The following is a 16,865-nucleotide window of genomic DNA, read 5'->3' as shown; positions in this document are numbered from 1 at the left end:
CCGTCGGGATACCTGTGATCGTGTCCCCGACTAAAAGCGACCACGACCTCAGGAAGGTGAACCCCATCACCCTGTTCTCAGAGTTTCAATCTCTCCTGGGAAAGGCTCCGATTCGGAGTAGATTCACTGCTCAATGTGCCCTGCTACATGACGTAGCCACGGAGAACGATGTGAATGCTTTGCTGCGATGTGACCGAATCAGTGGAATTACAGTGTCTGCCCGCCTACTTTACTCGTACGTGAAGAACATGTGCATCATCAAAGGTGTGCCCAAGTGGTACACGGAGGAGGACCTTCTGAGCTATCTCAAGCCTCAAGGGGTACTGCTTATGAGAAGGGTTATGCGTCGGACTGGCTCTTCGGGAGATAACTGGAAAACAACCCCATCTGATGCAGTAGTGTTGTCGTTCGCCCCAAACACTGAACGGCCGAACATGATTAACCTCGGGTTTACAAGGCACGCAACGGCCGATTAAACGGATACCCCTCCACGTTGCTTCAAGTGTCAACGCTTTGGGCACGTCGCAAAATGCTGCAAAGCAGAGCAACGCTGTAAACGGTGTGGTGGCCCGCATGTCTCAGCAATGCAAGGAAAACTTTGCCTGCGCCAACTTCGGCGGCGATCACCCTGCAAGTTTCCGCGGGTGCCCATTTCGCGTTAGCGCACTACACAGTAGGAAGGCTTTCATTGAGGGACCCAAATCACCTCCACCGCCACCAGACAGTGACAGTTTTCCGGTTCTGCTTCCACAGGAGTCCTTAAAGGCGACAAAAAGCACGGAACCTAGCGCCAGCGTTGCACAACCAGAGCCACGAGATTCCTGCACCACTCCTGCAGTTCAACACGGACGCGATCAGTACGCCAACATCTTGAAGGAGCGTCGTGCCCTTTCAAGGGAAGTCAAGGTAGACGACTATTCAAAAGTTGTACGAGCCCTTTTAGGTGCGACCGCATCTCATTCACCCGCCTTGTCCCTGCACCGGCGTCGTCGGCGTTGTCATCGGCGTCCGCCCCTCCCCCATTCTCCTCGCCGCGCGAGCTGCGCTTCCGCCGCCCACCACCTCTCCTCTCCTATAGCGAACACTCTCTCGCGAGGGGCATTGGCTTGGCTTGGCTTGGCTTGGCTTGGGTTGGATTTGGATTGGCTTGGATTAAAGTGGATTGTGTTGCGTCATAGCCGCGGCAGACGCACTGGCGGCGGCGCGTCCCCTCACCATTATGCGCGCTATAAAACGCGGTGCCTGCGCCGCTCCCCTCCATCGTTCCAGCGCCGTTCCTCCGCTGTCCAACACTTCAACGTGAACACCCTATGCGTCGCATCTACACAGGGGTTCCCGCGAGGGGAAGTGAGAGTTTTTTACAGCCCTCCGGTCCCACCTTGCTTCCATGACACCAAGCTTCTTCAAAACCATTCTGGAGACCATGCTGAACCTGGAACCTGTCATTTTGGGGTTTACTGCGACGCTCCTACCACAGTTTAATGTCGCTTCGGAGTATCATGGCCTCTAATTCAAGATCATTTTGGGATGAAGTCAAACGCGCCACCATACTCCAATGGAATGCAAGAGGCTTCAAGACCCGTTTTTCGGACTTTAAACAGTTTGTGTTTATAAACAATTTCCCCATCATCGTCATTTGCGAACCGAACGCCACGGACGCGTTCAGGCTCTTTGGATATGAAGCATTTGTGTCACCAGCTAGTGATGGTCCTAGTAAAATTCTGTTTTTCGTCCGATGGGAACGAACATATGATCTCCATTCTGTGGAACCTCATGACAGCAACCAATACATTTGCCTCACAGTGAAGAGGAAAAGTGTCTCGTTCACATTCATAGGAGTTTATTTATCTCCTTCAGGTCGCTTCGATTCCAACAGATTAGACAAAATCATCAGAGACACCCCTGGTCCTTCGGTCCATATGGGGGACTTTAATGTCCATCATATGCTCTGGGGAAGCCACAGAAGTGATCCAAGAGGTCGAAAACTGGTTTCACTGGCGCCCCGTCATGAGCTTTGCTGTGCCAACGATGGCAGCCCAACATTTCTTCGCGGTACGACGTATACTAGCTGTCTGGATTTGGCTTTTGTCTCGAGAAGTCTCATCGACAGCATTAAACGGTTCACAGACATGGAAACTCATGGAAGTGACCACCTTCCAACATATCTGAGGATCGAGGGCTTTGATGGTTTACTTCCTGGGAAAATCATTCCACGAATAGACTGGAAGAGCTTTAAATCTGGCATGGAAGATCTCTGCTGCGAAGGGCTCTCCTCGACTTTTGAAAGTGTCGTAACCAGCACTGCGCAAGATTCCATGCATTTTTTCCGGGTGCATACCAAGCTTACAGAATTTGACGAAGGGCTAGAACATCTCAGAGCTATTCGTTGTCGTGCAGAACGAAGATACAGGCGCACTAAGTCTATTCATGACCTTCGGGAGGCCCGACGTACGTACACAGAAAAAAAATTCAACGTCGCATCGTACAAGTACAAGTGCAGCACTGGAAATCGTTCTGTGAGAAACGTGATCCTCGGAAACCTCTATCTCACATCTGGAACACTGTCAGGGACCTTCGAACAACAACACAGCAACGTCGGCCTTTCAGTTCTTTGGCGCTTCATCAGAAATGCCGAGAGGTCGACGTAGCGGAGGACTTTTGCTTAAGAATCGCCAGTGGTCCAGCTTCGACCAGCCAAGCGGGCATACGCGTCGTCCCCGTATCACGCGACTCCTTCATGAACGTCCCATTTTCAATGGAAGAGCTCGATGCGGCGTTACATCTGTGCCGAAGTAGATCTTCACCAGGACCAGATGGAGTGACGTACGGCGCCCTGCGTCACCTCGACTAAGAAGCCCGTCACACTCTTTTGTATAGGCTGAACCAGTCATGGCAAGATGGTTTGGTCCCTGAGGATTGGAAGGGTAACCGCCTGGTACCGGTTCTTAAAGCAGGCAAGTCTCCCCTTGACCCGGCATCATATCGTCCTATAGCCCTTGCAAGCTGCATTGGAAAATTAACGGAAAGGATGGTTTTAGGTCGTTTGGAATGGTACCTTGAGCACCGTAAAATTTACCCCCATGCTACGGCTGGATTCCGACGCGTTCATCCATCGACAACGTAATTGACCTTTTCACATCGGTACAGCACAACAAATCATTCAAACGTTTGTCAGCCGCTTTGTTTGTAGACATAAAAGGAGCGTACGATAACGTAATACATGACTCCGTTCTGGGCGGCCTACAAGATGCAGAGTCGGTGGACGGACATTTAGATGGATCCAAAGCTTTCTATAAGGAAGATATTTTTTCTTTGAGACTTCAGATGGCCCAACATCACAGCACTGTTTCTCGTGGAGTCCCGCAAGGAAGTGTGCTTAGCCCTACATTGTTTAACCTCACATTGGTAGGACTTACTACCACATTACCAACCAACGTCCACCTCTCCGTCCATGCTGATGACATCTGCATTTGGGCATAAGGAGTTTCACCCCCTCAGATTCGGGCCCGACTTCAGAAAGCCGCAACACTAACACGTTTGTTCCTGCGTGAAAAATGCCTGGAAATATCTCCGGAGAAATGAGCACTTGTTGCTTTCACCCGCAAAAAAATGTCGCAGTATAAGATTTCTTTAAATGGACAACATATTCCTTACGTCAAAAGTCACCGTTTTCTGGGAGTTATTGTGGACCGGGATTTATCATGGACTCCTCAAGTTTCATATCTGAAAAAAAGCTAACTGCATACCGTGGGCCAGCTTTCAAGTTTCTGGCCGGAAAGACGTGGGGTGTCTCCGTGCCCTCAATGTTACCCTATACGATGGCCTATTTCTCGGTGTTTTGCGTTACAGCCTGCCTGTATTAACCGACACATGTAAAACCAACCTACAAGCGATTCAGGCCATACAGGCCCAGGGTCTTCCTACATGTCTCGGTGTCCCGCGTTGCGCCCCAACTGTGGCCACAATTTGCGTTGCAAGGGATCACCCGATCACAACCCACATGGCAGTGGAGACACTGAGGGCACACATTAGGCAACTCACCCGGTTGCCACATCACCACCTTGCATCCCTGCCTTCAACACGACCGCAGGCATCTTTTAGTAAGGTGGTTGCCGCTCACAGTGGGAGCTTGCCATCGAGCTATGCACCTCCGTCTCGGCCCCCGTCGCCCCTTTGGTGCCTGTCACAGCCACAACTGCAGTTAAACATCCCGGGTATAAAAAAGAAAGCGGACCTTCCACCTAGCGGTCTTCAACAGCTATCCCTACTCTTTCTACATGAGGCATACAGAGACCGTGTCCATGTCTACACGGATGGGTCGTTCACCACGTCCAGTTCTGCCGGCGCTGTTATAATACCACAGAAGTCGCCCTATATTTATTTTAAGCTTTGAAACTCGACGACGTCAACCGCTTCTGAATTGGCAGCTATTCGGGAGGCCCTTCTATTCATCCAGCGGGAATCGCCAGAAAAATGGGTTGTGCTATGCGACTCGAGGTCCGCTCTTCAGTGCATCCAGTCTGCCCTCCGCCGCTGCCCATGCGAACAACTTGTGGCTGAAATCCGGTGCTTATATGACACATTAGTCAGGCATATACATGATATTGTTTTCCAGTGGCTCCCAAGCCACCGCGGCATTACTGGGAATGAACAGGCGGATAGAGCGGCTCACGGCGCCCACACAAGTGCAAGATTCACCCACATCCCTCTAAAACGCACTGATGCAGCAAGGTCGCTGCGGTCCATTGCACGGAAAGTCACTCTCGCTAAGTGGAATACACCTGAGTTCTAAAACGCTCGTCTTTACTCGCTCGACCCAGATTTGCATCGCCACCTACCTAATAACGTGCCACGCTCGGATGTCACATTACTTTGTCGCCTGTGGCTAGGTGTTGCCTTCACCGGTGCTTACTCCTACACCATTGGAATGGCCAACAGCCCTGCTTGTGATGTGTGCGTCCCCGACGAGACGATTGAACACCTTCTGTACCATTATGACCGATTCATAACGCCGAGGCAACAGTTCTTGACCAGTATTCGCCGACTCGATGACCACCCCTTTACAGCACAGACAATTTTGTGTCATAGGCGTTGTCCGTCCCAGTCCGAAAAGGCTACAAAAGCCTTACTTCGCTTTTTGAAGGACACAGGCCTGGCTGAACGATTGTAAGACTGCAGTGAAGTGCCCTTAGTTCGCCAATTGCATCAGTGTACCGAGCTAATTTTTTGAATTTTCTGGTTTTGTGTGCGTCCTTTGTACCGCCTTTGTTGTTGCGTGGTCACGCCTTGTGTTTTATCCTAATTTTGTCCTCTCATTTTATCCTTTAATGTGTACCGCTGTCCTTTCTTTTCCTTTCATTTCCCGTATGGTAGCCCACCGGACAGTATCCTGGTTAACCTCCCTGCCTTTCCTGTACTGTTCCTTCAACCTCCTTCTCCTTAGAAGTGCATGAGTCATGGCCCTTGGGAAATTGGATCCACCGTCGCGAACATAACATTATGTCCATTTATAAAACCAAAAGAACGAGGAACATTTATAGATCAGTGCGGTGCCTTGTAGGCTTCTCATGAAATTAAATACAAGAAAAGATAATGCGCAGAGGCTTGAAAAAAACGAAGGAAGCTCACACTATTTAACACGTAAGACTTGAAGGTAGCGAAGCCACGATTACGGTGAACGCTGGAATACTTCTTGTTCCTAGCAAGTGTTGCCACGATTACGAGGAGCGTTGGAGTTCTTTTGCCAATCTTGGCCAATCTGACTAAGTTGGTATGCTTTGCTTGACAAATGTGCGCCGGGAATGCTTGGCTCTCGTCGCGAGGCCAGCATACACGAGGGCTCGGCATTTGGTTTTTTAGCTGCTGGGCGGTCGCTGCAATCTGGGCAAAGATCTCTAAGTGGATATGCATGACTTAAAAAACGTGCACAGGGGACTCTGGGTGGTCATTGCGAGTCATGACCACTCGGCCGCTCGGTATGCCGGGCAGTCGCCGCAATGTTTGCCAATCACCCTAAGTGTGTATGCTTGGCTTCACAAACGTGCTCACATGACGCTGGGGGGTCGTCGTAAGGAACGCAGACGTGAGCGCTCGGCATTTTCGTGTTTTTTTTAACGGCCAGAAGGTCGCGGAATCTTGGCCGATCTCCCTAAGTGGGCATGCTTGGCTTGATAAGCGTTCGCAGGGGAACTGGGCGGTGATTGAGATGTACGCACTCACGAGCGATCACCATTTTCTTGCATCGGGACTGCCTGGTGGTCGCCAAAATCTTGACCAATCCCCCTGAGTGGGTAAGTAAAAGGTAGGGCGGGTTCTTGCCAACTAAGCCATGAGCAGAATCATTTGCTGTCCTTTTCTCATCATTTCCACTCGCTTTTCGGCACTCTTACAGTTTCTGCGTACATGACCATTCAACTGATTGTTGTGTTTCGTCTTCAACAATTCTGGTGAAAATATTCTTATTGACACTGCTTTTTGGCAGCTTCCCTAGATGCACTTTTAATAGCGAAGGATATCAATAACTGCTCGAGGAAAGAGGAAGAAGAAGACACCAACGAAGCAGTGCAACCTCTACATGTCCTCCGGCGCTCTTGAAAAGACCGAGAAGATATTTCCCCAGTATGAAGCCATTTGGATGCTTGTCCACGGGTCATTTTTCGATCGTCGACATCCAGACAAGCGAAGGCTTTGACTGCGAGGAAGTATTCGGCAGTGGTCAGTTCCAGAACCGTCTCATCCTGATATCCGTGGTCGCGCTGTGGGCCGCGCATTGTCACACGCTCGCCTTCTCACTCATCTCCACGGATATCGACCACTGGTGCAAACAGCCCAGCGACGTGAACCTCTCGGCACACGACTGGAAGCGCATCGCAATTCCCGTCGAAACCGATGGTCAACGCAGCAAGTGCACAGTGTTCACCAACCTGAGTGACCGTAATGACACTAATGTCGTCGAGTGCAACGCCTGGGACTTCGATCCCGAACACGCCAAGAGTACCATCGTAAGCGAGTGGAACCTAGTGTGCGACCGACGTTCACTAAGGATGCTCGTCACGGCAATCTCTATGGCTGGTGCGCTGTTCTCACTGGTAACCTCGGCGTACTGCGGCGACTACTTTGGCCGCCGCCCGGTCATCCTGGTTTGCATTACCATCGCGCTGCCGGCCACCCTGTTGTGCTGCTTCGCCAGAACGTATCCACTGTACGTGTGCACAGGGTTTCTTATGACGGGCTGTACCATTTCGTCTTACGCCCTGATTGTCACCATCTTTGTGGAGTCTTGCTCATTGGCACGTCGACCTGCCTTGGTATCCTTTTGTGTAATGACGAGCCTCATACTCGCAGAGGCCTGCACCACCGTACTCAAGCGGGGGCCGAACCTCAGCTGGTCTTTTCTCCAGCTCATGATGGCTGCGCCCTCGTTCCTCCTCCCCATCGCGTTCTTCCTGGTTCACGAGTCTCCTCGCTGGCTGATCGCTAGCCGCAGGCTCAAAGCGGCCGAACGCGTCATGCTAGCTGCTGCCAAATCAAATGGGAGGCCGAATGACTGCGTGGCGCTCCTGATGCTACGAGTGGAACAGAGGCTTAAGGCTGAAGAAAGTGCGAGCACAACCGCAACAGTAGTCAAGGATATGACAAGAGTCATGCGACGTCGTTTGGTGATCATGTTTGGATCGTCTTCTTCCGTCATGATTGCTTTCTACGGCTGCATTTTTTATCTGACAGAACGTCGCACTGCGAGTGAGTGGCCCGAGTGGGCATTACTAGGGGCGAAAGCGCTCGCATGCTGCTTGCTCTTGATGGTGATCACTCGGGTAGAAAAGACGAGGCTCATCAGCTGCGTCTTCCTCATCCTCGGCAGCTTCTGTTGCTTGACAAGTATCGCCGCCCTAACCACCGCCGGAGAACCATCCTGGCATATCGTCGCCGACGTCATCCTCGTGCTTACGCTCGCCACTGCTTCAGTCGGTGTTGTGGTGAACTTTGTCTTCGTCACCGAGCTCCTCCCAACCCCCTTCCGCGCCTTCGCCATCTGCTTCCTGCTTGCTGGTGGTCGCCTCGGGGGCATGCTCGGCGCTCTTCTCTCAGCAGTTGTAGGGATCGCGCGCGAGGACCTCGTCTTCTGGCTGGTTGCTACCCTGGTGTACTGTTCCGTTTACACCTTCAAATACTTGCCACTTGAGTACGGCACCTACGCGAAGCTGGCGGATGCCGAGGGGAAGACCAGTCGTGCGTTCGGCGAAAGCAAGGGAAGCCTGAACACGGTCGAAAGAATGAAGCGTTCATTGACAGGTATGGCCCCAAAAAAGATAAAGAAGGAAGTCACTCGGAAACACCGACGACATGGTAGTCAGAAGGGATCGGACTCGATAGGCTCTGTGACGAGAACGCCGACTCCTTCCTCAGCAGCGTCGCGGACTCCTGTTTTGGTGTCGCCGCAGCAATTTTAGAACGTTGGAGTGTATGTAACCTTGCTCCGTTTTTTTGTGCGTAATCTTGAAATGCATTTTTACTTCGTCGTCGCATGGAGTGCGAATACATAAAGCATGACGACTTAGTTTTACAGTCACTGCTGAAACATAAACCGTGCCGCATTCAGAAACTGTTTGCTGTGGAGCCATACAATATACTTGATATGTGTTTCCCTTGTAGGAAATGATAAAAAAACATGACAGCGCTTTTTCTGGTCTCTTGCATATTTTAAATCAATGCGCTCATGTATTGGCCTCAAGGACATACCGTGGCGCCACCTACGAGTGACGTCACTTGTAGGACGCCGAATCGTGCTGTCGTCTGCTACAACACATTTCCCGTGCGTATGCGGAAGCGCGTTTTTTTGTTGTGGCCACCGTCTCGCCCGCTCCTTGTGGATCTGATGCAAATTACCAAAAAAGTTGTCTGTAAACCAAATAATTCGGGCAAGTAATCAGCGACTCGCTTGTTCCCGGTGACACCGCCGCGTTTAGGTAGTTGCAACCATCGCGACCCACAGCTCTTACATACGCACCCAGCTAACGCTAAGGACGATGCAACTGATGCGGAGAAAAGTACGCTGTAACTTGATTATGAAATACTTGTGACAGGACATGTGGTTGCAAGCAAACACCTTGTAACAGCGGCGAAAACGCGTCGCTCACTTATGATCTCACCGCGCGAACTGCTCGTATTGCCTGGTAATCGAATGACGCGAGAACGGTGATCAGCTTGCTTCGCCGCACATATTTAAAAGTATCGTTATGGTCTGCAGTTTGTCTTAATCAGTGCCTCTTTCCCATACGATGTTTTTATAGTCATTCCCGGATTTGATTAACGATCACTGCCGTAGCCTGTCTCTGCACGGCTGATGTTTACTTTTCGCGACTTGTCCGCAATGTATGAACGGTATGAACGCGAGTTTTTAACTCCTTCGAGTGGGTTCGGACAAGGCTATATTAAGTTTCCATTAGGTGTTCGGCGTGGTAATTTATAATTGCAGTGTGTTTTGTATGTTTATAGTAAGCCGGCATTTCTCAAGCATCAATTTCGAAACTCACGACTTCTCACAGAAGGCGAGGCTGCGGACGAAGCGAAACACGTCGTTAGTTATTTCGGGTAATGGGGATATTTAGAATAGGAGAACCGAGTGTTGGGGGCCCCAAGAAGTTAGAGGAACCCAAACGCAACTCGCGCGTGCGCGACGGGAGGGCCTTCCCCAACAGCTCGCAGCCGGCTTCGGATGCACGTAATCGGATGTTGGGAACTTTAGGCTTGGCGTCGCAGCAGATATTTCATCGCCGTCAGAGTTGCGAGTGACAGTCCTTAACAGAACGTTTAACCGCGCTGGGAACTCTGTGAGCGCGGTGATTTCCGTCGAAGCGATCGACGATCAAGATACCTGCACGGCCTCGGCCGATTCTTGCACGCAAGCATAGCCATCCTCAACCGCTCGCCGCACCGTCCGTGAACGGGCCGGCGCTGCAGGGACCGACCTCCGCGGCCGGTCGGCGTAAATCGCGGCCGATATTTCAGCATCGCTTTGAAAACCACAGCTGATGACACAACCTATCAGAATGTTTCATCACACTAACATCCACTTTCACCAATCTCTAACCTATTTTCCACGACTTGTGTGATTTTAAAAAGCGGCGACAAGTTGTTGCTGCCGCGACCTGCATCGGTTCGAGCCGCACCATCGGCTAGCTGTGCTGGCAGGCACGGCGGGTGCGTGTGCTTCTGCGAGCAGTTAACGCTTCACGATTTCCTGCTTTATACATTTCTTGCAAACAAGGGAAATCTAGAAACTTCACTCGGCGATTGTCGTAGTCCACATTGTTGATCGGGGAAGCAAGCCGCTGCTTACGCTTCGGTCGCATGCGTAATACATCACCACGCTCACGGTGTTTGCGGATAATCTACCACAGTTGATACGGTTAAACAGACACCATTAGGTCGAACTGCGCTTGACGCACTGAGAATTAACTTCAAAAGAAGGAAGTTAACACGAAAATACTTTTAGAACGCGCTTCCTAAGGGAAGTCTCACGCGGTGCAAGCCAATTACGCAGCAAGAAAGGAACGGTGATCCTACAAGTGACGTCAAAACGATCGCAGCGCCGGTCTCTCCAGTGGTAGGCCTCGCGGCCAATAGGAACACTATTTTTTTCAACGTGTTAGTGAGGTGATGCCTAGTTTGCTAAAAAGTATTTATGGCGGCGAGACTCCAGCAAAGTGTTTCGTATACGCGAATTTATGCAGCCGGATTAGAGCTCGTCAAGACGAAATTTGTGTACAACATGAGCCGTCTGTAAATGTACAAAGCTCCTACAAATAAGCGGTAAAGAGAAACCACGTTTTTGGGACCATCCTATACTCGGTCCGTGTGTTTGTAGGATCATAAAAATGAAGAAATGGCCGAAAACATGTGTAGGACGAAGTCGGTGTCCCGAGTCGTGACAGGGTGTTACGACGTTCTCGGAGGCACTGTCATTCTCTTGCATGAAAATGACGACGCGAAAACAAAACGCACAACATTTAGAGCAACTGATATTCACTTGGTACTTTTGGATATAGTATGCAATTACTCTCGATGTACTCTCGGCTTGTAAGCCCGCCTGAAAGAGAAGCTGCGCATCTTTATGAAATACAGGAAGCCCAAGTTCACAAGAGAAGCTGCACGCATCCAATTACTTTACCTTGGTTCCACTCCCTCTATGGACAACAAAACTTTCTCTCTTTTCGTAGTCACATTTAGGCCTCAAGTTGCGACCTCTGCAGTTGCATTGGAAGATGTTTTCTGTTCCCATTATTTAAATTTAAGAATGACTGGAGTGTGTGTGTTCGTGTGTGTTCATGTGTCGTCTTTCGGGGCTGTTACTCTTGGATTGGGCGTTTTAGGCCTTTCTGATGGCTTGGCCGTCGGAGGCCGCTCCTTGCGGTGCATTTCAGGCAAGAACGGCGTGACGTCCATCTCGTCCTCAGATGTCCGGGGGGTGCCCGTCGAACCAGGCCCCCCGGACTTGGCCGCCTTTCGGGAGCCCTTCGTTTGAGCCGCCACCGTCGGGGGCGCCAGAGGTGGCACGGGCGGTGGGGTGGCGGTGGGAGCCGATGTGGGGCCCGTGGTGTCCATCTCCTCGGCGCCCTCCAATGCACTGGAGGACGAGGAGGCAGAGGCAGGAGCGGCACCGGTCCCAACAGAAGTGGTTTGCACCACAACCGCTGCTGTCTCAGCAAGCGGCGTGGTGCCGGGTTGGGCTGCGTGAGGCAACGAGGCGGGGGGCGGGAGCGGGACCAGGTCAGACTCGCTGAACTGGGTCCCTGTGGACACCAGACGCTGCTCCGCCCCCCGGCGAGCTGCGTCAGCGTACCTCCCCAGGGGGAAAGAGGCGAACCTCTTTCGCGCCTACGGGAAGGTGATGTTCTTAGTTACCTTGATGTTATCTTTTTTTCCAGTTGGAATTTTTCACACTTGCGGGAGTACGCTGCATGCGGCCCGCCGCAGTTCACACAAGACAGGGTATGGGATGGACAATTGTCGCTCGGATGATCATGCGCCGCGCATTTCGCACACGTCGTTCGGCCATGGCAAGAGCTTGTACCATGCCCAGACTGCTGGCACTTAACACAGCGCCGTGGGTTCGGGATGTACGGACGGATGGAGCAACGGATAAAACCTGCATTTATTTGTTGTAGAAGAACTGCATGGTCAAAAGTCAAGATAATGTGCTTGGTGGGAATCTCCTTGTCGTCTCTGCGGATAGGGGTGCGTCTCACGGCAGGGACGCCCTGATCCTTCAAGCCGGCAAGGAGATCCGCATCCGTTTCGTTCAGGAGATCTGTCTCGGATATTACACCATGCGAGCTGTTGAGGCTCCGATAGGGTGAGACCCTGATGTCGAAATCAGCCAGGCTAGTCTGAGCTAGAAGCTTTTCAGACTGCTGCTCGTCTTTTATTTCGATTAGGAGTTCACCAGACCTTTGTTTTTTGTACTTATACGATTTTCCTATTATGGCTTCAAGATACTTGGCGATCAAGAAGACTGACTGAGATTCAAGAGGGTGGGTTGGATTGAGAGACTCCATGACAAGAAATCGAGAGTAATGATCTGGTTCAGGAAATGCCAAAGATGGAAATGGGATGGGGGAAACGATACTTCGGTGGGACCCCTTTTAGGGGGCCGATCACGGTTGGGGGGGGGGGTTGAAAATATTATACGGCATAGTATAAATGCAGGGAGACGGGGGTACTTTCTCCTTTGACTTTACCCTGGTAGTTAAAGAGGTGCCGGAGCTCCCTGCCTGGTAGACAGGCAGGGAGCCCATCGGCCGGATCTTGACCACGGCTCCGACGGCCACCGTTTATGGCTTGTACCCTTCACCTTTGAACACCTCGCCACGGTTGGACAGGGCTTATGTATGGGAGCTCGGGGTCCGCGGTGTCGCTGCTCACCGTCACCATGAATACTCTAGGTGCCCCGTGCGGGGAGCGCCGAAACGTGCGCCGAAGTCGCGTACCCACGGGCGGTTTTAATTTGCACCACCATCAGAAAAGCGACCGGCCTCGGCCGGTAATCGAACCCACGACCTCGTGCTCAGCTTCGCAATGGCTTAGCCACTCGGCCAACGTGGAGTGTCAGGACGATGCTTTCATCCCCGCGCTTCCCGCCGCCGTTCCGGTGTTGGCCCCGCTCCCTTTGCGCCTCCGAGAGGGCCTTGCACACACCGGCGCGCATCCATGCAGATGCACGATGCTCGAACAGTGAGACGGCGGCCGAAAGCGCACTTCAACACTTTATTCATCATACGAAAATGCGACCGAGCACAAGAGCAACGTGCGCCGATAAGCACTGATGTACGACACGGCATAGCAAAAGTTGACATTAAAGGGGCACTGACAAAACTTTGAAGGCGAGATAACTTCGGAGATAGATTGGTGGGAACACATATACATCATCTGCAAAATATCAGCGGCGAATACAGCCTAGAACATATTTAAAATCAATTTCAAAGTGTGCGAAACGCAACCGAGCAGCCAGCAGAGGACAACGCGCAATCGACATCCCGAGGATATTGGGTAAATAAACAACATACAAACACGTCACGAGTTTGTGTTTGCCGCTTCCGCACTGCCGGCTCTTTTCGCCGGCTCGCCCGGCTCGCCGCTCCAATCGGAAGGCCGGAGGGCGGAGCTTCTGCTCTCGAGAACAAACGAACCGATCGTTGGCGGCGGAGGCACCGTGATTTCGTCAGCTCATGGGGCAGCTGGTCGCTACCAAAGTTCTATAGCGATTCCAGGCACTCTGTTTCTATTACTGTTTATTACCATTGGATGCGAAAACGCGCCGGAGGCACGAAAAGCCCACTGAGCTAGCCGCACGGTCGCTCTGCAGGCGGCGGCCACGGCCGCGAAGTGGCCCAGGACGGCGCAGGTAGCTCGAGTGATAGCTTGTTACCGCTGCACGAAATTGTCCCCAAGTCCCGACCATGGTGGCTTACATGAGAAAGGAGTTAATGATGCGATGGCGGGTTGCATTAAAAGTTGTCATTTGCACCGTTTACGGGAGCGGCACTCGAATATCCGCCGCAGTGCTAAGCCGAACACATCTGTAGGCGGACCTGTAGGCAGACCGGCCGGCTGCTCCCAGCGCGCGTCTTGCCACCCACCGGCTCGAGCGTCGCGCGTCGTTCGTTAGCCGCGGTAGCATTTGCACTCGCAGCGCCTGCGTCACATCCACGGTCTCTTTTTAATTAAGCGCCTCACGAGATCAGTACGTGGGGGCATTCGCAGAAACTGCCGTCAATGCGGATTCGACAGTGCTACGGCGGCTCTGCTCTGTGATATCCCTCCGACGGTCACGTGGCCAGCTTTGTTCACACAAAATCCACAAAATCCATCGTTTCGCGGCACTCGCTGAAACCGAAACTGCGACTGGCCGCATTGAAAATGCCTCTAATTAAACAACCGTCGCACGCTGAAGCAAATGAGGTTTCTACAGGTTATAAGTAGGTCACTAGCTACTTATCGCAACAAAAAAAAAAACAAGATGCAAAATTTTTGTGTCAGTGCCCCTTTAAACACGCTACACATAGTTTTACAGACCTTATTAATAACCATCTTTTTAAACCTGTTCTCAACGATACACCTACAACCCAGCTATTTTTAAATCGTCCATCTGTTTCTTTGCCCTGGACACTGAGAGTGAGCGAGGTTGTTTCAGGTCTTTCAGTTGGCTTTTTGGATGTATGCTCATCATCATCATATTCTGACAATGTACCACCATGGTAACTGCAGCCTGTTTATTACGAGTTTTCTTTTATGAAAATGAATAAAAACAGGTTTCCGAGTACAGCAATTCTGCAGCACGTCTTGTCCCTGCAGGATAAATATAGATGTGCCGACTTTTATAGTGATGCTTAGAGAGAGAGAGAGAAAAGCAAAGGGCCTGCGATATACTCGTCCCCGCATAATCTGCTGGACACGGGCGCCCACAACACGGTGGAGGAGCTGATCGAGGAGCTGATCGAGCGTGTATCTTTAACAAAAAAAACGCAAGCATAGATCAAGTATGCTGAATTTTTATTATACTTGGACCGAGGTTTGTACAACATATACACCGTTAGAGAAAATGCATTGTCGAGGATATCGCATTTGTGCGTATGCTCAATTTGTATTTACTTCGCTGTTTGAGTCTTTATATTACCATCAGCAGTGTAAAATTTCTGGAAAACTTATCGTTGGATATATCTTAGCCGCATTTCTTCTCTTGTGTAACTTACATATTCTCCCCATGTACAATTGTATTGATTTGCAACATTACCACTACCTCCTAAAAAACCCTCCGTGCCTTTAAGGTATTGAAAAAAAAAATAAACAAATAAATAAAAAAATGAAGGCGAAATAAACTTTTAACGGTGCTTTAGTGACATTGAACTTAACCTAGAAGGCCAATGGGCGAACTTTTTCTCAGCAACAATTGAGAATTCGCGGCGCGCTATTCTCGGGCCTTTGTCACTGCCCGGATAAGCACAGCCCGAAAACAATTTGCTGAAGCCCGAGCCCACCCAGGCCTGCAAAAACATGTGGTACCCAGCCTGGGCTATTCCAGTGCTCTAATACTCTCAGGGGACGCGACAAATGTTTTTAAAAACTTTATTCCAGTCAGCGAAAAGCATCAGCATTCACCACCATAATCACAAAAAAGCAACACACGGGACATTTTACTGGTTCTTCGTAAACATAAAACAATTACCTCATTACAAATGCACGAGTTTATGAATGGTAGTGTCGCACGGTATCTCTCGGGCGTGAGACATTGTCACGTTGCCAAAGACGACGCAGTTGTCTTCTAGGAAAACACGTTTATTGGAGCGAACGTGTGCTCCCCTAACAACTCAAAAAATACAGAGGCGGTGAAGCAGCATTCAACAAAGTGACGTACGCATGCGAGCTACGGCGAGTCCAATACCCGGCGTCTGCTCAGCAGGCTTTTTATCTTTTGGCGCGCCTGGTTCTCGAACCGTCGATTCACATCTAGAACACTGTAAATCCAAGAAGATTAATCTGGGCTGTTCAAGTTAGATCGGAATGCTCTCCCTATCAGAACAGATGACACATGCGGCACAGAAAGAAAGAATGGAACACGCGCTTCCCTTGGCACAGAGATAACACCGACCGGCGCAGCCGGGCGGTGAAAGCAAAACACAAATAAACACAATACATGGTTTGCGGCAATATGAAGAAACGCTCGGAAACGGATTAGCTGGGAGCAGGATAGAAGAAATCGCCAATATAAAAACTTTCTTGTAAAATAAACGTTTATTCATTCTCTATTCCCCATAGTAATCACATAAATTGATTAGGGGTGCAGTTCCATCACACACTCTTGCAGTGCGGCTTATGGCGCCCACAAAAGTGCAAGATTGACCCGCATCCCTCTGTCACGCACTGATGCAGCAAGGCCTCTGCGGTTCATTACCTGGGAAGTCACTCTCGCTAAGTGGAATACACCAGAATTCTCGAACGGTCGTCTTTACTCGCTAGACCCTGATCTGCAGTGCTATCTACCTAATAATATGCCACACTCCGACGCCACCTGACTTTATCGCCTGTGGCTAGGTGTTGCCTTCAGCGGTGTTTACTCCGACCCCATTGGAATGGCCAACAGCCCTGCTGGTGATGTGTACGCCACCGACAAGACGATTGAACACCTTCTGTACCATTTTGACCGATTCATAACACCGAGGCAACAGCTCTCCACAAGTCTTCGCCGACTCGACGACCACCAATTTACAGCACAGACAATTTTGTGTCATAGGGGTTGTCCGTCCCAGTCCGAAAAGGCTACAAAAGCCTTACTTCGCTTTTTGAAGGACACGGGCCTGTCTGAACGA

General features: G+C 50.8%; 1 protein-coding gene across 1 annotated transcript; it reads left to right on the top strand.

The window, feature by feature from the left end:
• Window positions 1-6,543: 6,543 nt before the first annotated feature.
• Window positions 6,544-8,450, top strand: LOC144159872 (solute carrier family 22 member 7-like). Its single transcript, XM_077691533.1, has one exon. It carries the CDS (start codon window positions 6,621-6,623, stop codon window positions 8,448-8,450), a length of 1,830 nt encoding a protein of 609 aa, XP_077547659.1. The 5' UTR covers window positions 6,544-6,620.
• The last annotated feature ends 8,415 nt before the right edge of the window (window positions 8,451-16,865 follow it).

The sequence above is a fragment of the Haemaphysalis longicornis genome, unplaced genomic scaffold, assembly GCF_048455015.1.
Source record: "Haemaphysalis longicornis isolate Haplotype H1 unplaced genomic scaffold, Haemaphysalis longicornis Haplotype H1 scaffold_10, whole genome shotgun sequence".
Taxonomy (NCBI): Eukaryota; Metazoa; Arthropoda; class Arachnida; order Ixodida; family Ixodidae; genus Haemaphysalis; species Haemaphysalis longicornis.
The sequence above is the reverse complement of the archived record's forward strand: the minus strand, read 5'-3'. Positions and strand labels throughout refer to the sequence as shown.

Excerpts from the sequence above, each read along its gene's own strand:
- LOC144159872 (XM_077691533.1), top strand. The coding sequence starts at position 6,621 with ATGAAGCCATTTGGATGCTTGTCCACGGGTCATTTTTCGATCGTCGAC.